Genomic DNA, 22,387 nt, shown 5'->3' on the forward strand with positions numbered 1-22,387 from the left:
TGAACTCTTTTTGTTGTAGTGTAGTGCATTAGTTGACTGACATGGAGGATATGCATTGATTCTAGAACTGGACTACACTTACGTAGGCCACTCTTGGTTATAACACATTTATTTTGCCACCTCATCTATCCTCAGTGGTGTGACCATATGTACATATGTTCTAGTAGTTTTATGTTAGTCTTTCATCATGTTGTCAACTAATTTCTTTTGTGTGGAAGAAGAAGAAAGAAGAAAAATAAGATTACATCCCTACTTTGTATGCTCAACTCTTCATTGTGTGTGCGTGCTCTTGGTTGCTTCATCTCTCTCTCTTCTCTTGTCTATTTACAATTACCCTAACTATAGGTCCTTCTATTCCTCTATCCCAATTTCTTTATCTCAAGTCATTCAATCCTATATTTTGTAACTGCCTAATTAATTGGTCCTCAATGTTTGATGTGAATTGACATCTCTTTCTTGTTAGAAAAGTTGATAAATGTGGCCATTTACTTGAAAATGTGGGTCCCTACTCTAAATATTCAGTATCTCAAAGGTTTTTCTCTCATTTTCAATAGCAATCCTCACTACTTTCTCAAAAGTATTAGGTTCCTTGATTTCCAACTTAGTCCTTATCTCTTTCTATAATTTCTCTATAAACTGTTTGATCCTTAACATTTCTGACATATGGATTGTATGGTATGGTCTTCCTTATCAGTCTCTCTAAATCTATCAAGGAATGTGTGTTTTATTGCTTTATATTCTAGCCAAAGAAGGGTTCTTCTCTAACTCAAAAGCCTATCATGGTGCTCAATCTAATTCCTACACTCATCTAACAATTAAAACAATAGGATAGATCTAAAGCTTCAATGCAAGGCCTATGACACATTGAATAAGACATCCAAGCTCAAGGTTTTTGATGGATCATTGAAGATCCTCCCCTTTTGTACAATGAAATTGTGGGAAGAAAGAACTGGCCATATTGAACAACCTACAGTCATAGTCCATCAATCAAAACAAAGTAAGGAGTCAAGTCAAAGCATTCAAGATAAGGTCAACTTGGCACTCCTCTATGGAGTCACCACAAAAGATATGAAGGAATGGTTAAGAAGGAGTACCCGACTCACAACTTGAAGAGACCAAAAGAAGTCTCAATGAAAGTGCATAGCTTTTTCAAGACGATGAACCTAACAAGAAATTTTGACAACACACAAACATTAAACAACAAACCACAACACAATAGTCTCTCATAGCCTCAAATAACATGGAAAGTAGACCATGAAAAACCACAAAGTGAAATTGAAGGTCTTGATTTCAATTCAATTCCACAACACAAGAATGAAAAAAATAGCGATAAGTAACCAAAGAAGTCAACACCTAAATGCTCATAGAAGCTCTTGTAAACAAAATGACTATGCAATATAAAATTTCAAAGCCCTTGTGCCTTCACACTCAAAGTCAAACACCACAACAAAGAACAAGCTTGAACAAGAAGACAATATAATGAGTAAAACACAAACACAAGAACAAGAGCACACCCAATGACAAGTAACCTCAAAACTCACATGCTTGTTGTGGTTTTGTGAACCAATTAACTTCACAATGTATGACGTCAAAATTTTAAGTCCTAATATTACGAAGTTCAACAATCACTAATCATGACATTTAAGACAATCAATGTTTCACAAAGTACACAAAAAAATTTCCAAGATGAGGCACCAAAGAAATTTATTGCAATGAAACTATGTTTGTATTGTCTAGATACAACAAAATATGAAACTGTAATTCTCAAAGGTCTTACTCTTGACAACAACAAATAGAGATGTTATATTGAGTAAGATTAGAGGCCAAATTCACAACCTCCCAAGATTAGCAAGTCCTTCCAATACTATTAGAGCTACATCTACTCAATTTCCATCACTCCAACAAGCAAGAAAGTTCCTTTAGAGCCAAACAATCGACCCTTCCAAAAATGTTATTTTCTTGATCACCACTAGATGTTAGGTGAATTGGTTAAGTGTTGAAGCCAACTTGATGATGGTCTAGGCTCTTCTCTCCATAGATTCTGACTACAAACATTGTATCTTCTCCAAAACATAGTTTGGCGACGTGCATAGCGACGACAATAGCGACGCGAGCAGAAAATTTGCGACGCTAATAGCGACGGTAACAGGGATTAAAAAAATTTTATGGCAGGGCATCAAGCTACCCTGCCACATATAGCACTGTGTGCTTTATGAGAGCCATACAAAATAGTTTCTGCACTATTGTGTACAAAGTGCTTGCAAACAAAAAGAATGTATACTAAAATCATAAAATTGATACATGAAATAAATACATGATCGCATAAAAAGCGATTGGTACAATCATAACATGATATCACTAATACATAGAAAATGTCTACATAGATCAGGTGACTCAAAAATAAAGGTGTGTGAGCTCCAGGGATCCAAGGGCGAGCTACAAATCCTCGTCCCCCGAAAGCTCATCCCGTCGCCACTTCAAGACCTTTCTATGGCATGTGATTGAACATTGATGCTTCAAACACAATCAAGTCCATCTCATGGTGACAACTTCCCATTAATCACTTAGTAGTATAGTGCTATAACAACCACTTCCCTCCAATAAATCAAGGGCCATAGAAATACACTAGACTAAAATTCTAACAACAACCACCTCTAATAAAACAAAATCTTCTCTGTCTTCTTTAACTTTTCTAGTATCCACCTTGGCACTTCTACATCAATTAAAAGGTCTATGTTCAAGCTAGAGGATTTATATATAATAAACCCCCTGAGGGTAGGGGGGGAATCAATAATAATAGTGCACTCACATACATTCATATGCACTCTTACAAAAATGAGTCATGGCTCTTGAAAGAGATGTGTTCTTGTATCATTCTCTGGTGATACCTCTAACCACATACTTGCATGAAACTCTAACTAAAAGTTTCCTTCAATGCCAAAAACATACAGCTATACATATTGAATTTGGGAATCAAACATTTTGTAGAAGTTGATTCGAACACTAGAAAAATCTTTCAAGCTACACTAGAGTGTCAAAAGAACCCATAGATCAAGGATTATCCAGGGCAAGAAAAATCCATATGTGCATGTAACCCTTGACATTAATAGGATTCTAACATATCCAATATATCTGATTAGTGATAGTAACATTCCAGCATAATACCATGTGAATGACACCACCTTATCCTCTTGTAAAAAACAAGAATCAAAAGGCCTAGCCATACTAGGAATCTTAGGGATCCCCTTGTCCTCAAGAGGAAAGATTGATAAAATATTATAGTTTGTGCATCTAAAAAGTTTTATTATCAAAGTACCTACTTCTTGATCAATACAATATGTACCCTAATAGGAATCCATGATTTGGAAATATGAACCTAATGCTTAATCAAGAATGATCTTTGAAGGAGGTTATTTTATAATGAATGCTTATGCAGCTCAAAATACTCGATCCTTGATATAAGGAGATAGTTGTATTTCAAGGATTTGTGCCTAGCATGACCTAACAACTTAGAAACACAAACACAACTCTTTGATTCAAGTTAGGATTCTTAACCTTACCCCTTACTGTTGATTGGAACGAAATGAAAAGTGATCCATGCTGCCCACCCAAAACTTACAACACTCTCATGATGATAAGAAGTGGTTGTTTGATGATGATAAAATATAATACCCCTATCTCACAATTGTGGGCATCCTCCAAGACCCTCAAACTCACCCAACCACCTCACTCTCTCATCTTACATGCAAGAAACAGTGTGTGCTCAATGAATGTGTTCTCTGATTGGGCTCATGCAATCTAGGATTTGCTACATGTAGTTATAGTGGCCTCATGCCATGTAGGTGCTCCAAAATGGTGCGTGCATATTTCCATCCTATGTCATAATTTTAAATAAAAAATAATGGGAGATGACCTGTGCAACGGATCTGATAAAAAGTGCAACATGAGGTTCTTGTGAATTCGTTATCCTGGTGATTTACAAAGATATTAGCAAGAAAGTATACTTGATCCTTGACATGTAGTAGCTATATTCAAAGTCCAACATCAATCTATCTAAGAAAGAACCCATCTCAACCAAGAAATGAAGTGTGATCAAGCATAATCAATCCAAAAGGATGACAAAAGTTCCCCTTATTTAGACACACACAAAGAATTCTAGCTATGAAGCAACAAAACAAATGACCATGCAAAATGAAATAGAATGGGAGATGAACTTCAAGTGTAATGGATCTGATAAAAAAGTGCAATATGAGGCGCTCATGAATTTGTAATCCCACTGACATACGAAGATATTAACAAGAAAGTATACTTGATCCTTGACATATAGTAGCTATAGTCAAATTCTAGCATCAATCTATCTAAGCAAACACCCATCTTGACCAAGAAAATGAAGTGTGTCAAGCAAAATGAATCCAAAAGGATGACAAAAAATCCCCTTGTCTAGTCACACACAAATAATTCTAGCTATGAAGCAACAAAACAAATGACCATGCAAACAAAGAAGTACACAAAGTCCTTTTCACCCGATGTAGTACTGGGGATTTCTCATTTTTTATGAAATGCATAGCAATGTCATGTTTGACATGTGCAAGAAATTTTCAAAGCATATTTGAATGGATGTAGAGGTTTATATTGGTGTACATACCAACAATTATATTTAAAAAATTTAGGAGAGATCTTTGCTATCCTATAAGATATGGAGCATTATTTAACCATATGAAACCCAACAAAGTTGCAAAAAAAAGTGATACTTATCATAAAAAATTCAAATGAATTATTTGGGCTTTGTATAACCTAATGAACATAGTATTGAGCCTCTAACAAAAGTATTTTGAAAATAGTAGTGATACAACAACAACAAATGAATATGTCTAAATCAAAGAAATATGAATACAATAACTATAACTAAAGCTATATAAGAAGTGAAACTATGAATTCTAAATAATGGTGTAAGTGAATGTATGTCTAGATACAAAGTAAACACTGATGAGATCTCTAATCATAGATCTCATCCTCATGTAATCCCTTCTCTACCCACAATGTTGCAGCAAGAAAGGGACATAGATTATAGGTACTCTTGAAGGGAACATAAAATTCAAAAATATAAGTATATAAAAACATATTTAAATCTCTTCTTCACACACCCATAGCCTCTTCAAGAGTGTTGTAATCCCATTGCACATCACATATTCCATCTCTAGTTGGGTCACCATATGACTTGTTTTTCCATATGAGAATAATAGTATAAACACACAATAAACATTAGAGAAAAGTGATAGATTATTGAAACAAACTCTAAAGTCTAAATCTAGAACAAAAAAAAGTTGAATGAATAGACTTACAACGTTTGTCTTGAAAGAGGCCCAACCACTACTTCCAAGATGCTCTAATGAGATAACTACAACTTGCACATGTGCCATCTCCTTTTGTTACCTCCACTTGTTAGGATTTTCCTTTATTTTTTTAAAATCTTCTCCCATTTCCATTGATTGAGGCACTTATGCTTTCTTAATCCATTAGTATGGGCATCACATGCTTTGACTAAAGCTGGGGGAGATGTTTCACAATATACATGCACATGTAATCATAAAAAAATCTATGTGTGGTGGAAAAGGACTATGGAAACTCCTCATGGAGAGCTTGATGGAGATTACTTACAATATGATCCATTTTCTTAAGCACTTAGTCTCTCAATCTCCCTACTATGATATGCCTATATACATGTATAATAAGCTTGTGTAGGACAGTGATGACTCTCCTTCATTCATCATTCATGATGAGCTAACTATATGGTTGTTGATCAAGTATGAGAAGAGGAAAGGATGTCTCAGAGACCTGACATATCTTATGCCAATCATGGGATTTTAGCCCTGATGATTGGTCGTCTTTAGAAAACATGGATTTGAGAGAACGCATCATACCCGTCGAAGTGCGGATAAACCTGATAAGTTTCAAGCGACCATTAGCACTCGCAAAGCACCTCCATCTTGCCTACCTCCTTCAAATCCATTCATGCCTCTACAGTGTCTCTCTTTCCTGTGATGTGGTCCCATAGTAAGCTGCCCACATTCTTGAAAATCTGCATGGGATCCAACAAGTGGTTGATCTGTAAGTGGGTCAAACACGGAAACTTGTAGAAAATTAAGAACCGTCGCATTCCCTTTGGATGCAACTTCGTGTGGACCATTTTCAGCTTGTACAAGCTTTCGGTGTTCATTCGTACTAGAGGTTGTCCAAGAAAATCTTCCCTAAGTTCATGACCCTCTAGCAAGAAAGTGGTGTGTCCTTGATATACCATCTTCTTCATGGTTCATGACCTTCGCGAGTCTAACTGTGGCCCACAACAATGGACATGCATGATAACCTGAGCTAACTAAACATGTCCCAATACCTCTATCATGTGAATACAAACTTCAACGAGCTATGATAGATATTACCAACGAGAATGGAAGACTACTTACTTGAGCACTCCCCGAATCCCAAAAAGTCATGCATGGTCCATATGAGAATGACTCGTATATTGGCAAGACCGTCGACCATCGCGCTTGCTCATATCTTACACGGCGACCCCCTCCTCCAACAAAATCTTAAGCTCATCGACTAATGGATAGAGATAGACGTTCATATTCTTGACTTTGTAGCGGCCAAGAACGAGCAAGCTAAGGATCAGGTGTCCTTTCTTCGTAGAAATCCATGGTGGAATGTTGTAGTTAACAAGGACTATATGCCACACAATGTAAGAAGCTGAGCGGAGACCGAATGGGTTCACGCCATCCATAGCAAGACCAAGCCAAAGATTCCTTGGCTCTCATACAAAGCCTGGAAAGATAGAGTCAATGTAGCTCCATGCATGTGAATCTGCTGATATTTGTTGGGCTCCATCTGTGGATCTATCCTGTGCATCCCACGTTGTCAAGCTCGCCAAGCTTGACGTACGAAACATGTGATGTATACGGGGATAAGTGGAAAGTGTCTAAGAACTTTCTGAGGGATGGTTTGCCCTTGCAAGTCTTATCAATACTTGTGAGCACCACACTTTGGACATATCTCCATAGTTTGGTATTCTCTTTGAAACAGTACGCAATCATTGACACATGCATGGATGATGTTATAGTCCATGCCAAGCTTTTGTAAAACCTATCGTGCATCATCACAAGAATCAAGCATGGTATTTACAAGTGGTAATATATGATACTTTTACAACCTAAAAAAAAATCATAAAACACCTTGAAAAAGTATAATTGTTTTTAATAATGATGCCAAAAAGAAATCAATGAAGCATACGTAGAAGGTACTTGAACAACTCGATCACACTCCCATCGCTCCACCCATATTTTGCTTGCACACTTAAGAGTGCAAGCAACATCTTCAAGCAAGATACTCGCACCCATCATATAATGGTATGGATGATTCCTTTCTAAGCGGATTAGATGTCTTGGCATCCATAGGTATCAATACAACGATCATTGCCTCCATCTCAGGCTCCAAGATTGTAGGATAGTCTGAAAGGCTGTCTGTCTCCTCTAGCATTGATAGTATAGATTGGGTAGTACCTTCCAAGTGGTGGATTGGCTCAAGCACTCCATCCATTAGACACCAATGAACTCTTCTAACTGGGCACAAAAGGTACACTCCTCCTTGGGATGAGACTTCACCTCCCTGTAATAAATTTAATGACCACATCCCATGTTTTTGTATATGATATTCAATTAGTTTGTGAATACAATGCATAATTAACATACACTTTTCTTACCGTTTGCTCAAAGTCTAAGATTACCTGATCAATTGTCTCCAATTGAAACTCGTTGAAGTGTCGTACGTGTTCTATAGACAATCGACGTTTTCATCTAAATGCTAGCTTGCATTGAAAACAAGGACATAGGACACGCTAATTAAGATACGTCTCCTGATCTTGAATATCATGACCTTCATCATTTTCTATTTGGTTTATGTTACAAAAAACAATTTGTTTTTGCTATCATTCTCTTTTTCTTTCTTAAATTGTTTGAGAAGGTATCTCTTCTCTTGTAACTCAACAAAATTAACGTCAACTAAAGTCTTGGTTTTTTGTCCCTTTCTTTGTTTCTCCCCCTTTCTTTGCATCTTTCTTTGTACTTGTCATTTTATGTTCTCTCCCCTTTCTCTTACATGTTTTCCTTGTCTTTCATGTTTATTCTCTCTTTCTCGTTCTCGCTTCCTTCTGCGCCTTCCCAAAGCATCGAATGCACCCAAGGTGCACCTTCAACAAAACCTCTCTCTCTGTCTCTACTACTACTACTACTACTACTAAAGTCTTGGTTTTCTCCCCCTTTCTTTGTTTCTCCCCCTTTCTTTGCACCTTTCTTTGTGCTCTTCATTTTATGTTCTCTCCCCTTTTTCTTTTATATTTTCTTTGTCTTTTATGTTTATTCTCTCTTTCTCGTTCTCTCTTCCTTCTGTGCCTTCCCAAAGCATTGAACGTACCCAAGGTGCACCTGTGATAAAACGTCTCTCTCTCTCTATACTGCTACTGCTACTATATCCACCATTCCACCTTTCATATATTGCTCAACAGTTTCAGAACGTGAGAGTACAACAGACGTGATGGCCATTTCTCTCTTCCTCTTCCTTTCTTCTTCTCCCTCTCTTATTTCTTATCTTTCTTTCTCTCTCTCTCTTTCTTTATTGCCCCTCTTTTTTTTCTCTCCAGCCCCTTATGTTTTCTCACTCATTCTCCTCTCTCCCTCCCTCCCTCTCTCTCTCTCTTTCCCCATTTCTTTGTTATCTTTCATATTTATTCTCTCATTCTCTCTTCCTTTTTCTTTTTTCTTCTTCTTCTTCTCTCTCTCTCTCTCTCTCTCTCTCTCTCTCTCTCTCTCTCTCTCGTTTCTTATCATTCTCCCTCGATGCACCACATTCTCCTCCCTCTCTCCTTTTTTATCTCATTTCCTCTCTTTCTCCCTCAATGCACATCATTGTAATTTTTTAAAAAAACAAGAATAGAAGAAATTAAAGAACATGAACAAACCCTCTCTTTGTTTTTCTCTACACCCTCCTGTTTTCTCATTCATTCTCCTCTCTTCCCCCCTCTCTCTCTCTCTCTATTTCTCTCTTTTCTTATTATGTTTCATGTTTATTCCCTCTCACTCTCGTTCTTTCTTCCTTTTTCTTTATTCTTCTCCCTCTCCCATTTCCTCTCTTTCTCTCTCAATGCACCTCATTCTCAACCAAAAAAAAAAAAAAAAAAGGAGAAAGAGCAAGAACAAACGAAGAGGGAGCAATGCACTCACTGCAAAGGCTTGAGGATGGATTCTTCATCTCCTCTTCGCGACGGTAACTTCTCTTCACCCTTCATGTACTTCCTCCTCTTCTTTGTGAATGGCAGCGGCAACTGTGAGAAGCTCTCCTTCTCTCTCTTTCTCTCTTTCTCTCCCTCTCTCTCCCAAATGCACGATCTATTTCGCTCTCTTTCGCTCTTCGTGGCAAAATGTCGCGCTCAAGTTTCGACCCTTTTTTTTGTCTCAATACTGTCGCTATTTGCGTCACATTTGTGACACCACTAATTTACATTGGAACTGCCCATTGCTATTTGTGAATATCCTTGTAGTGTATCCATACCCTAGCCCACAACTTGAACTAAGACACCTACACTTAAGGCACCAATTGTACACCCACATTATGCTATGGATTTGGTATATGTCACTAACATTACTTTATTGAAATTGAATAATAACACATACTAAGCTATACTAATAGGAAAGAGAGGGTTAAGGTGTATCTGTAGCATGGCTTCTCAATGATATGTGATACACATAATGGAGAGGGCAAGCCATCGTGGCTAGAGGAGAAGGAGAGGAAGAAGTTGAAGTAGATGTAGAACAAATGAAGCAAGTACAAACATTGGGAGGCAACATGAGGGTGGTAATGGGATAAATGTCACTTTGGGGGAATGGAAAATGGGCATCCTTTGAGGTTGTCTTCATAAGTATTGTGCATTATGCAATGTTCTTTTTGGGTTCTTTGATTTATTGATTGTAGCATTCAATGCTTGTCGCAAATTCAACAAATAAATTTTAATCATTCAATTTAAGGATATATCGGTAGGGTAACATTCACTCTAGAGAAAAGGCATGGAGTGAGACATGGGTTGGCCATGCTTATATAGATGTTATGGATTAGACTTGGCAAAAGGTGTGTTATTATTCAATTTCAATGGATTAATATTAGCTAGTAACTCAAGGTTATAAAAATGGCTTGCTTTATATGGTTGTTTGTGGTGCAAGATGTGACTAGGAAGCCATTGTAAGAGGATGAACTTTGCTATTATGGAATCATGGTGGCTGTTGGTAGCATATTAAGCATGTCATACTTAGCATGGTTTGCTTAGAATTTTAGTAGTTTCTATGGGTAATTTAATATCTTATCATATTACAAGACATTTGTAAAAGGAATCTTGCAACATAAACTTTTTGAGTGAGACGTGTCTCACATGTTTGTATTGAATACTATATACTACATTATTAATTCCTTATGGTGTATCTCTCATTTGTTGCAATGTATATTTCATTTTTGTTGATTGGTTGCTTTATGGATTAATGGTAGTGGATACATTGTTAATGCATTGTATTTTTAAGCCACATCCATATCACATCAATTGTACCATAGGTCTACATTAAGGGGCACATCAAGCCCTTGGAAATAAACACATTACAAATTAGTATTGGAAATTTAGAAGTAGGTGCGTCAATACTACTTTCTGAATTTCACAAATGTCATAACAACTCTAATATCGACTTGTTTAATGTTGACACCAATAACAATATTCTTTCAAAAGGTAGGGTTGATAGACTTGGCTAATAGCTAAGTGAATTAGCATTGCAATAAACGTCAATATTTCCTCTATCTATCATATTGTCAATGGAATGAACTCCACTCTCATTACACCCACATTGGCATCTGCTATTAAAATGGAATAATGAGTGTAGGTCCAAATTAAATGTCATGGACTCAAAGGAGATGCAAAGATATACTTCAAAATCAAGACTAAGATAAGCATTAACCATTGCTAGCTTGCCATTGCATTCAAGCAATTAATCATCACTAAGACTATGAGTAGAATGCAATTTTGTCATGTGGCTTGAGAAAGGGTTGATGACAAAGGGTTGTTAGGATCTATCAATGTAGTGTGTTGACGAATCACAATCAAACTTCACCTAGAATGTAATACTTCGTGGAAACACCTCAATCCCATTAATTTTAGACCCAAAAACAAAACCACTATCTTACGTATTAAACCTTGTTTGAAACGTGTAGACGTTGCTTTTGACCTTCTGGATTGTCTAGACTCTACTTTATTGAACGTTGTTTGAAACACGAAGGATGTCCGTTTTTTATTTTTCTTCAACAGCATGGAAAAATGACCAGCCAACTATACGACGCATTAAGACGTAAAACGTAATTAAGACATCTAACATTAACGGCAGCAGTGAAGTCCAGTTGGAAGAGTAGGTTGTTGCATTTCTTGCGAATATGAACAATATGAACAATATGAGCCTGTGCTACTTGCAGAATGACTGATAGGTGAACCATGGAGGATGCTGGGACTGGAGAGATGTTTCTTCTATAAAGGGGGGTAAAATCTCCTAAAAAATAACTAGCAGTAGCAGGAATTTCATAGAGCCTGGGAAGCTGCGGGATTTCATGTTCCGTCAGTGTGTGATGTGGGAACGGGAAGGGGGGGAGGGGGGATAGGGGAGACAGGGGGGAAGAAGAGGCAAAATTGGCACCTTAAGTGTGGGTTCAGGAAGTCAGAAGGGTGATACAACTGGCGTGAAGGGGAACGATAGGATGAAGCTGTAATGAAGCAGCTGGGTCAGGCAGCAGGGGAAGGAAATTAGGGTTAGCAGGAAATTAGAGGCAGGTAATTAGCGGCGGGGTAGCCAACAGGTATAAGGAACAGGGGAGCTCGTAGTACCGGGGCCGGGCACAGAGGGAGGCGGAGGAGGAGGAGGAGGAGGAGGAGGAGGTAAGAGGGACAGTTGGTGGATCTGGGCCTTGAGGAATTTGAGGTAGAGAACGGCCTCGTCGAGCATGGAGGCGGTGTCCATCTTGGTGCCGCCGGGGACGAGGCCCTGCAGGATGCGGATCTTCTGGCTGATCCTCTCCCTCCGCAGCCTCGCCGCCACGCTCTGCGGGTCCTTCGACACCTTCACGTTCCTCCTCCGCCTCCGCCTCCTCCACGCCCTCATTATAGCCGCCTCCTCCTCCCCGTCATCCTCCCGCCAGCTCAGCGCCGTCGCCCGATACAGCATCTCCTTCGCTGGCGACAGCTGTTCCTTCGCCCCCCACTCTATATTACCCTCAATATCCTGCTTAGTATCGTCTCCTGCAGCACTAGTGCGTCTGCTGCTAATTTCATTATTCTCGTTTCCACCGCCCGCCGCGCCTGCACCTAAAAATGAAGAACACCGTTCATCGGCTCCTGCCGACGCGCAGTGATTATATTCAAACCTCCCCGACTGATCCTGCATGCACGATGCGCATTCTCCATCGGCCATCGTACTACAAGCACTCAGTCTCCTACACATCCTATGATCATCAAACCAATCCAACTCCCCTACACAGCTACCACTATTATAAGTAGGTCCGACGCTGCACTGATCAACACCTTTTATCTGCAGCAGTTGGTAAGACTCTGAGTTCGTACAAGTATCATGCCCGCAGCTGCGGCTTAGAATCATCAAGTGCTCATCTGGGTTTAACACCACCGAACTCGCTGCTCCATTGTTGATAGTATTGCTCCCTGTGGTCGTACTGCTGACTGCATTATTGGCATCCTGCACCCCAAGATTATTAGCATGGCCCTCATAAGATTGGCATTCACTTCCGGCTGAGGGACTCTGACCGCTAAATATCTCATAGCTTACCATGTTACTGGGGCTGTGCCCCTCAGACCCAGCAATTTTCAGAGCTTCGCCGATTTCATGACTATTCCCGAGTATGAAACCTCCATCATCAATGCCGTGCCTGGCACCATGAGTCGAGGTCGCCGAAGTAGCAAAGCTCTCAGATAGCATATCTTCCAGCAAATTACAGCTACCTAAGAATGAACGCACAGAAGCGCTTGCGCTTTTGAACACATTTGATATAACTGACTGTTCATGATCGTAGCCAGCAGTACTTGATGTTAAATCCTGACTACTTGTATCTTTTCCGTCCTCTGACCTGGACGTAGAGGGGGTTAGATTAGTGCTACTGCACTGAGCAGATCTATCAATAGCATTCTCAAACAGATAATTGGCATGGTTTATGCAATCGAAAACATCAGCCAGTTCATTATCATGAACCAGTGAAGTCGACAGGCTGGTAAGGCAGTCTTGCGAATAATCATCAAGGGCAGGAATATCCATGGTAGAGCATAGTTGGAGGTCCTGATCTTCACCAATGCACAAGGGCAATGAAGAGGACGAATGGAGGCCTATGATATAATCATAAGCCTCTCGAGAATGGAAGACCATATTTTTGTTTTCCATGTGCACAATCTTTTCGATGTCATTGCTCGTACCAATTATATTGCAGGCCTCCACACAGGAATTAGGCGAGCTCATCCAATATAATGACGACATACTTGAAGTGGAGCTAATTGGTCAAATACAGAGCCCCTCTATAATTTGTCTCCCGGCATGTATATAAATTTTTGTTCCTGCAACGAAATCGAAACATGGAGTTAGTAAAGGTGATCTTAAATTGGTATATAGCGATTGACGGCAATGCTCATGATGGATTATGACGGGCAAGGAAAACAGGATTAACAGGTAATGCGATCTGTATTGTTGCAGGTCATAAGCACCTGTGAAAGGATCTGATGGGCTCATTACATGCAGGAATAGGTTGCACATGAGTTGTCCGCCGATAGATTGGAGAAGAAGGGTACTTCAAAAGACGAGCAAATAAACGGCAATATCTTAGGTATTTATAAAGATTGTAGAACGAGGCTGCGTCGGGGCCCACTACCGATGGTCGGAAAAACAGATCAAATCCGTTTTGTGCTTTTTCTCTTTGCTTGTTCTAGAAAGGGGTTCTGAAATGTTCGACAGAAAAACTTCCATTTTGAGACACCGGGAAGACGGCGTTCGCCTTCACCTTCGCATTAGTTGGAAATTTACTTGTCTCTTAATTTCTCGAAGGACTTGAAACACATTTAGAGAGAGTCTATAGCCTATTGTGCTTGGAAATTGGAAGACTACAGCCTATTGTGTTTGGAACTTGACCCTTCTTGGAACGATCAAGTCACCATGGACGATGGTTCTTTTGGACGCCAATAGATGTGCTATCATGCCTCAAGGGACGGCACAAAGATTGAACTCACACACCTCAATAACTCAATGCACACTCCAACCGCTAGACCATGGCCCCATTGGCACAATGGTTCTTTTTATGCTTTATTTAAAGATAAGTAGTTTGTTTAGTTAGCCTTCATCCAACTCAATTTTCATGGCAAGCATGATGATGGGCAGTTTCAAAAATTGGACTTATGATCTTTCCTTTGTTGTACAAACTATCCATTGCTATTTTGGCTTCAACAGTTTCCACTATGTCCTAGTTGAACATTGCCCATTACACTATTTTAATGTTCAAAAAGTCAAGTGGAATGCCACTCACTACCAATATAAATGAAGATAAAGCATATTGAGGTTAGTACTACCTTACTTTTGTTTCCTCCTAGAATTTGAATGAAGAGTTTGGTATGAGTTGAAATGAAGTTTAGGGTCCAACGATAATCCTCTGTAAGGGGGATATACATGGCATCTTCTTAATGCAAGTAAACCCTCAATGGTATGTTCATGTAGGTGCTAGGTTATTGTGGTGAGAAGTAGCAATACCATTCTCCCAAATGCAAAGGCACTCATTTTCTACATGTGTTGAAAGAGGATTGATTTTCCCAAGCTTTATTTTTGCAAGGTAATACACTACTCTTGCATTAAGAGTTTTGTGACTTGCAAAATCTATTCTCCATGTAATCAATTTCCTCAATATTTAGACAAGATAATGAATCCTCCCCTTTGGTTCTTTGTGGGCAGTTGCCACAAATTGATGAGAATCCCATAATCGAACACATCAACATGCAATGTGTGTGACTTGAAATTATACATAGGTCACATGTTACTTGAAATACTCTAACAATTTGCATATGGACTTGTCAAGAACTTCTTATGTGAAAAAGTGCTTAAAAATGTATCTTCACTCTCATAATCTCTACATGTGTTAAATTTCATGTATTTGGTTGAATCAATAGATTCATGATTGGATGTCAAGATACCATTTCTATTACATATCTAAGTATATAACAACATTGTAGAAAGGTCCCTTCCATAATAGTGAATACTTGCTAGAGTCAGCCTTGTAAGCATCCATACTTTGAAGTCCATAATTTGGTGCTAGACTATGATATATTCAAACTCTAATTCTAGATCCATAAGTCTAAAATGACATCAAGAACTTATGCAGAATACAACTTATAGATCCAATTGATGATGGATGAGCATACTTCAATGTTTGCACAATCTACATTGTGATACTATACATTATGATGGATACCACTCATACTCTAAGTGACCAGGGTAAAAATTAGGGGTAAATTTTAGCCCAAATGTTATTTTTCAAAGATTTTCTTGGTCATCGAGCTAAATTTTTTGGCTTGAAAACTCAAACAATAGCCCATATCTACATAAATTTACATATTTTGGTCTAAAATTCACCCAAAAATAGCTCAAAAATAGGGTTTTCTCATCGTATTCGCCCAATTTTCTACACTCTTTACTACTTACCAACTAAAGATTCGCCCACCTATCTACAGACTCAAAATCGTGGGGAGCCTTTATTTTTTACCTAGACTCTAACTTATGGTGGATGTGCATGCTTACGCAAGATGTGATGTATCATATTTTTAGGTTATAGTAAATTCTAAAAGGTCATTAGTAATAGAATTTTGGCCTATAAAATGCTCTCAAATAATTGAAAACATTAAATATGTACTATATTATTGTGTATTTGTGTTCATATGTGATGGAAATCTTAAATATTTCTTTAGTTCTCTCTTTTGTGTAGGATATGGACCACGAACTTCTAGGAATCCACATATTACTTGAATTGGATAGAAGGTATGTATCGACCATCATATGACTTTTTCATTATTATAGCTCTATCCACCCAAACATATGTGATCAATGGTTGTGTACATTTTTGTTCAATCTTATTGCCAAATTAGTTAGTGACTAGGACATTATCATATTGTAAAATCATTAGATGTTCCAAAGACACACCAATCTAGAACTTTGCTCTTGTCATACATGAATTTTTTTTAAAACTTGTGGGCTCCACTACTAGGAAATCTTTCTATCATATGCATTCAAGGAATATTTGGAAAACCCCTTATACCAAAATATTTTTCATAAATTAAATGACCCATTTGATTTATAGACTCTCAATAGACTTATATTTTGATATGCAAACCCCATCTCTTTATGTATTATCTTTGGAACTTAGAGCTATGAACCATAAAACCCTCCACTTGACCTCTCATGGATAACATGGATAATAAACAAGATTATATAATGCATCTCATGCATACATTCATTCACCATCATGATAGCAATACAAATATAATGGTGGTAGTTCCAAAGTTAACCACATCATATCTACTTGGCTTAGGATTGGATGGGGATAACTATTGGCACTTTGAACTACAATTTTGTCATGGAAAGCAACTAGGATGGATGTGCACAATCAACATTGGGGAGCTTTAGCTCTTATAATAATAGATTATGTGCACAATGTGAGTCTAGAAATTGCATACTATGATGTTGTTGTGAAAGTTTTAGTTGAAAAGTCTAGACTAAAGGTTGATGTAGGAAGGCTCTTTCACCATATGTAATAACCAAGTACTATAGCAAATATTTATGCGGAAGTTACATGACTAACACAATGTGCTCCAGATGTGATGTTAAAGAAATGTATGACTTTAAAATCCTTTGGAAGACATTATATGATCCTCATATTATCTTATTATTTTTCCATTTGTAAGTTTGTTGTGATTGCTTCTTTGTACATTTATTAGTGATTTCAAAGATCCTAGAGTACAAGAAGGTGCCATACCACATTCATCTTGTCATTTATAAACATTTCTAGCTCTAAGAAAATTTGAAGCCATAGTAGCCAATGATTAATTTTCAAAACCTTGAAATACAAAAAATAATCATTAAATGAGATTAAAGTATCTTTGATTTCTTTAAGCCAAAGCTTTTGTTAGAAAAACTCACATGTTTGTCTTCTTTAGTGCTCAGTTGGTCTTATTTTCACTCTAATTTCACATGCTTCACTTTTGTAAAACTAGGATAGTTGTGTTCTCCATTAATTGGTCATGCATTGTTATTCAAGGAACCAACCACTCATTTAGATATGACAAAAAAATTTTAAGCCTTAGCCTTATTTGAACTAGCAATCTTCAAAACTAGTTACATGTTGACCTAAAATGTATGCCTTATAGGCACACTACACTTTCAAGATTTCAGTTTGATGTGAGAATGCCTCCTAGGCCTCCAATGTTATTAGCCTACATAAGAGACTATGATTACAAAGAAATAAGGAAGTCAATATTGAAATGCCAAGGTAACTCATGAATGGGAAGAATAGGACCAAAATAGGGGGCGAGGAGGGGGGGTTGAATTTTTTGAAATCTATTTTGATGAAAAAGGAGTAACATGCATAGAAGATGTGTAGGTGTTTGATGAAAGAGGAAGAATGGGACAAAACAATGCATCAACATTTTTCGAGAGGAATGAGAACTTTTGGGATAAAAAATTAATAAGTTAGAAGGTGTTTTGAAAGTTTTCTAAAGAAACAAGAGTGAGATGCCATGAATAAAATGTGGATTTCCAGCCAACTTCCCGAGATTCCAAAAACCTTTACTATGTCATGAACCTAATCAAGAAAAGATAAACAAAGAATAGTTACTATTGATGAACAGGAGAACATACAAGGATGTCTACCTCAAGCAAGTGCTTCCATCTATATTTTCCCATCGAAATCTATGATTAATAAGTATTATTGCATACCCTCAATTTGGAATATTTAATATTGAACATGATTACATTGGATACAAAGTGCTTTGGATATCTTCCAAGGAAAACATTTATGTGATTCTCATAAAAACTCGATGAAGTCAAATGATCAAAAAAAGCTTCCATTGAATCTATAAAGGTAGGAGTAAGAGGTATCTCTCCTTACCATTACTAATTTAGCAACTCTTGCTTCTTATGCTCTGAATGAAAAATAAGTCTTCAAGATATCACTTTTCCTTCACAATCTCCTCACAACACTATATTAGGGAACTTGGGAATTTCGATGCACTTTGGGAACGCCCAATATCTTTATTATTCAATCACATAGTCAAATATTGTTGTCTTACTACTTAAAGGTGGAGTCTCCCTAGATACTAAATAAGCTACCTTCCCAAATCCCACGTTTAAATATGGACCAAGATTTAGCCACGTGGTCAAATATTTATCACTTATTTGAAATTAGGACAATTTCCAAATTCTCTAATATAGTGTTTCACTTTAGAGAGGAAAAGAAAATCTATTAGTTTTAATAAGTATAATAATATGATCTAGAAGGTTCATCCCAAAGGATCATCGTGCTTCAACATCCTACATGCCCACAACAAACCCTTGAGAGAGACATGCATGCTCTCCATATGCCCATGCCTCAAGGGGTGCACCTTATAGAATATGTTAGATGCTACGTGAGTTCAATAGAAATGGTATTTTATTTAGTAAAATTTTACAAGATTCTATTTAAAAAAGGGGTTTTCTAATTACAATTTGAAAAAAAATTATAAGTCTAGTAAAGTAAAAGAGATTATTTTATGGTCTTATAGCATATAAGGAAAGGATATTTCTTGATACCCTTTGAACACATGTATATGGATGATTTCTTATAGGTGCACCCCCTAAGCCCATACAAAGACCAAGGTACAATTTTGTGACTCCAAACATTGTAATAATATGTAAAACTATATCTTGCAACCCATCAAACACACTACAACAATCACAATTGGCTATTATTTTGTATTTTCCCATTCATCCTAACATTTTAAAAATGTGATTATATCATAAATGTTTTCCAAAACCAAAATTGGCTTTCAATTAAACATATTTAAGGATAATTTGAAGATAGAGAAACCTTATTTGTTCTAAGAAAAAGAATGCAAGCAATGAAGGGAAAGAAAAAATCAACCTAACATTTCATTGAAAGCTCTAGCTAGACATAAACAGAGCCATATGAACATGTATACTCCAACTATAAGTAATCTTGTAGTTGATGCCTAAAAAGATAGGCTACATGGATAGACTATCGAAAAGAATCACTACCTATGAGGTCAATGTTTTGTAGAAAAAAAGAAAGTATGTAGTAGATTATTATGGAATCTTTAATGGGTTAGTGCAAACTAGCTAACACACTTATAAAGATCATGCTATAGCTATACATGTTGTGTACGATTTTGATCAAAAGGATAATAAGTTTGGGTTAGGGCACAAAATGGTAAGGAAATCAAGTCAATTTCAACTAATGGTCATGTATCAATGTTGTAAATCATGTAAGATAACTCTTCATAGCTAGGTCTAATAGGGATATCTTTAAAGACCCCTTTTATTTGTTGTGGCCTCTCTTTCCCTCTTGATCGTGCACTATCATGAAGTGTTATGATGGAATTATGCCTATGCTCAATATCCTAGTAAATTATTTATAGTGGGCACATTTTTTCTATTGCATGCCTTTATAGGGTATTCGGACTTTAGTATGAACCAATGCAAGTTTTATCATTAGCTTCTAGGGTCTATGCTCATTATGAACATATCTACTTGTACTTTGAAAGAGGATATAAGCTTGTGGGAATGTAGAGGAAGAATATTCAATATTGTTTTTAGTTTCAAGGCTTTGAGCTATCCTTGAGAAACATCATTTTAATAAATTATATGGATACTATAGAAAGTTCATAAAACAAGTGGGATATGTGGTTTTGGAAGTAAATAGCCACTATTCATTTCATTTCAACATTTTCCATATTCTCTACCTATGAATTTATTTATTTACTTAAAGTAGACATGTACCCCTATAAAGATATCTCACTAAACCTATTCAACCCCTAATTTATCTTGAATCTCCCTAGTGCAATTGATGCATAAGGATCACTAATAGTAAAAACATGAGGTTTGCTAGGGTTGTGCTATTACCCACCTCTCATATAGAACAGGGTTGGTCTTGTAGGAACCTAGCGTTCATACGTCAAATAGTTGAATAGAAAGCATATAGATAGAGAGCAAACCCATTAAGATTTCTGATTGAATTTCATTCTTCAATTCTTCAAAGAAGTAGGGGAATCAATCCATTCTTATCTTCTATAAATTGTTATCTTTCATTGGAGTAAAGTACATTTGGCTTGAATTGGTTGAAAGAAGTTGAAACACATTTGTAATAAGGAAAATTTGATTTCTTCAATCTAGATCATGCATGGATAGTAGGAGACTTTGTTTCTAAGACATCAAATGCACATTTTTGAGGATGTGAATATCACAATTTGTTCAGTTTCTGTGCTATTTGTATATTGCAAGCAAACTAGTGTGTGGCTTTGGATTTGTAGTACAGTTGAATGACATACTAAAACCTTATCCCCGAACCACTAATCAAATAATCTCTTCTTATATACTTATCTTCTATATCGGTAGCATCATTTTAGCTACCTATGCCCAAGAGACAATCTCATTAGTGATTTTGTACATTGCTAGATAGATGTATGCAAGGATACATGCAAAGTCATTTAGCAAGCCGATCTATTAGATCATGCATGTCATGCGTTGCATCTATTCCAGGTCTTTTCCTCTCAAGTCATGTTTGAATTAGTGTGGGGAAAAACTTGAGGTTTAGCATCATCAAGTGAATTGCATAATCATAAAAACCAATAATATTGAGATTTTCTTCCAAAATTTTGAGATAACGACAATATTGCAAAAAGGAATTGCTAAATTTAGGAAGAATATGCATCATTTAGGTTGACTTTTTGTGAATATTGGTTTCAATTCATTGTTCATGAAATGTCATGCAAATTTTAAAAATAAAAAGAGTTCCTTTGAGTATTTGGAGAGGACATTTTACCATTGAAACTAGCCAACTTTTTGTATTTGGAGATATGTTTTAAGAATATGTTTATTTTAGATAATAGTTTTCGAAAATTGAATTGAGAGAGACCTACAAATTTTCAAGCTCAGGATTTAAGTTCGACTATCAAAGATGTTTTCACGTTGCATAATAGAATTATTTGGAAGCAAGCTTTATGTGGTGTGAAGAGCAGGATGAATGCGGTTTTAATCCCATGGTGAAATGTCATGAGGGATATAATTCTTTTGTCTTTAATGGGAAGCTAGAAAAGTTGTGTTATTTAAGCATGTTCCTTGGGTTTTGGTCTCTCCATCAAACAAATCTCCTCGGAGCCTTCAGTATATATTTATCCTCTATATAATGTCCATGCATGGCCTATTTATAAATATCCTAATTTGTGAATTTTTCTTGAATAAAACACAAACCTTTTTTATTCAATCTGTAATAAGTAACCCCTTTATATGACACCCTTTTGTATGTAAAAAATGTATAAAAATAGTGTTTTAAAAAACCCTTATTCAAACCTTTTTTTCAATCTGTAATAAGTAACCCTTTTATATGACACCCTTTTGTATGTAAAAAAATGTATAAAAATAGTGTTTAAAAAAACCCTTATTTTGGACTCACGTTATACTGTATACATATATTCATGAGAGACCTACCCCCCCTTGGGATAGATTTCAAAGTCTTATATTGGGTCTTGAAGGTATTGTCCTTGCCTAGGAAAGATGGCATGGCTAAGATTCTATATGTTAGCATCAATGCGGTTGTTGTGTGGGCTAAGTTCTATGGGTTTATAACTTTGAAACTTGAGAGTAGACCTCGATGGTATATTTCTCAAAGAGAACCAAAATCACGTTATACAAAAAAAAAAATTGTATGTTAAAGTTTTCTTGTTGTGTTTAGCCTTCAAAGACTTGTAAGTATTACCTTTTAGTTCATATTTCCACATCCTATTTCCACATCATATTTCCACATTACAAAGATAAGAAAGAGGCTTCCAGCGCAACGTTTAGGGTTTGTACATCCAACGTGCAAGGGCCCAAGGAGGGAAGTGAAGGAGCAACAAGAGCCGCCTATCGGTGGTCCTTGCGTCGAAATGCGAGTCTGGGCCCTTTACAAATAAAACACTAGGAAGTTTTTTTTAATTATTATTTAATAATGCTGAAGAGAATGCTTAAGTCGGTTGTAA

The 22,387-nt window shown here is 36.9% G+C and overlaps 1 protein-coding gene across 2 annotated transcripts; it reads right to left on the minus strand.

Moving 5' to 3' along the window:
- Positions 1-11,482: 11,482 nt before the first annotated feature.
- Positions 11,483-14,064, minus strand: LOC148009313 (uncharacterized). Of its 2 annotated transcripts, XM_087673620.1 has the most exons (3): positions 13,829-14,064; positions 12,906-13,681; positions 11,483-12,815 (listed from the first exon to the last, which is right to left on the minus strand). In XM_087673620.1, exons 2-3 carry the CDS (start codon positions 13,602-13,604, stop codon positions 11,904-11,906), a joined length of 1,611 nt encoding a protein of 536 aa, XP_087529746.1. In that variant the 5' UTR covers positions 13,605-13,681; positions 13,829-14,064; the 3' UTR covers positions 11,483-11,903. The 2 variants fall into 2 exon arrangements, with proteins under 2 accessions (XP_087529746.1, XP_087529745.1); XM_087673619.1 differs by having other exon boundaries at positions 11,483-13,681; positions 13,829-13,973.
- Between the last annotated feature and the right edge of the window lie 8,323 nt (positions 14,065-22,387).

This window comes from Lygodium microphyllum, unplaced genomic scaffold (assembly GCF_053477565.2).
Source record: "Lygodium microphyllum isolate KBCC unplaced genomic scaffold, Lygodium_microphyllum_v1.1.10 scaffold_31, whole genome shotgun sequence".
Lineage (NCBI taxonomy): Eukaryota > Viridiplantae > Streptophyta > Polypodiopsida > Schizaeales > Lygodiaceae > Lygodium > Lygodium microphyllum.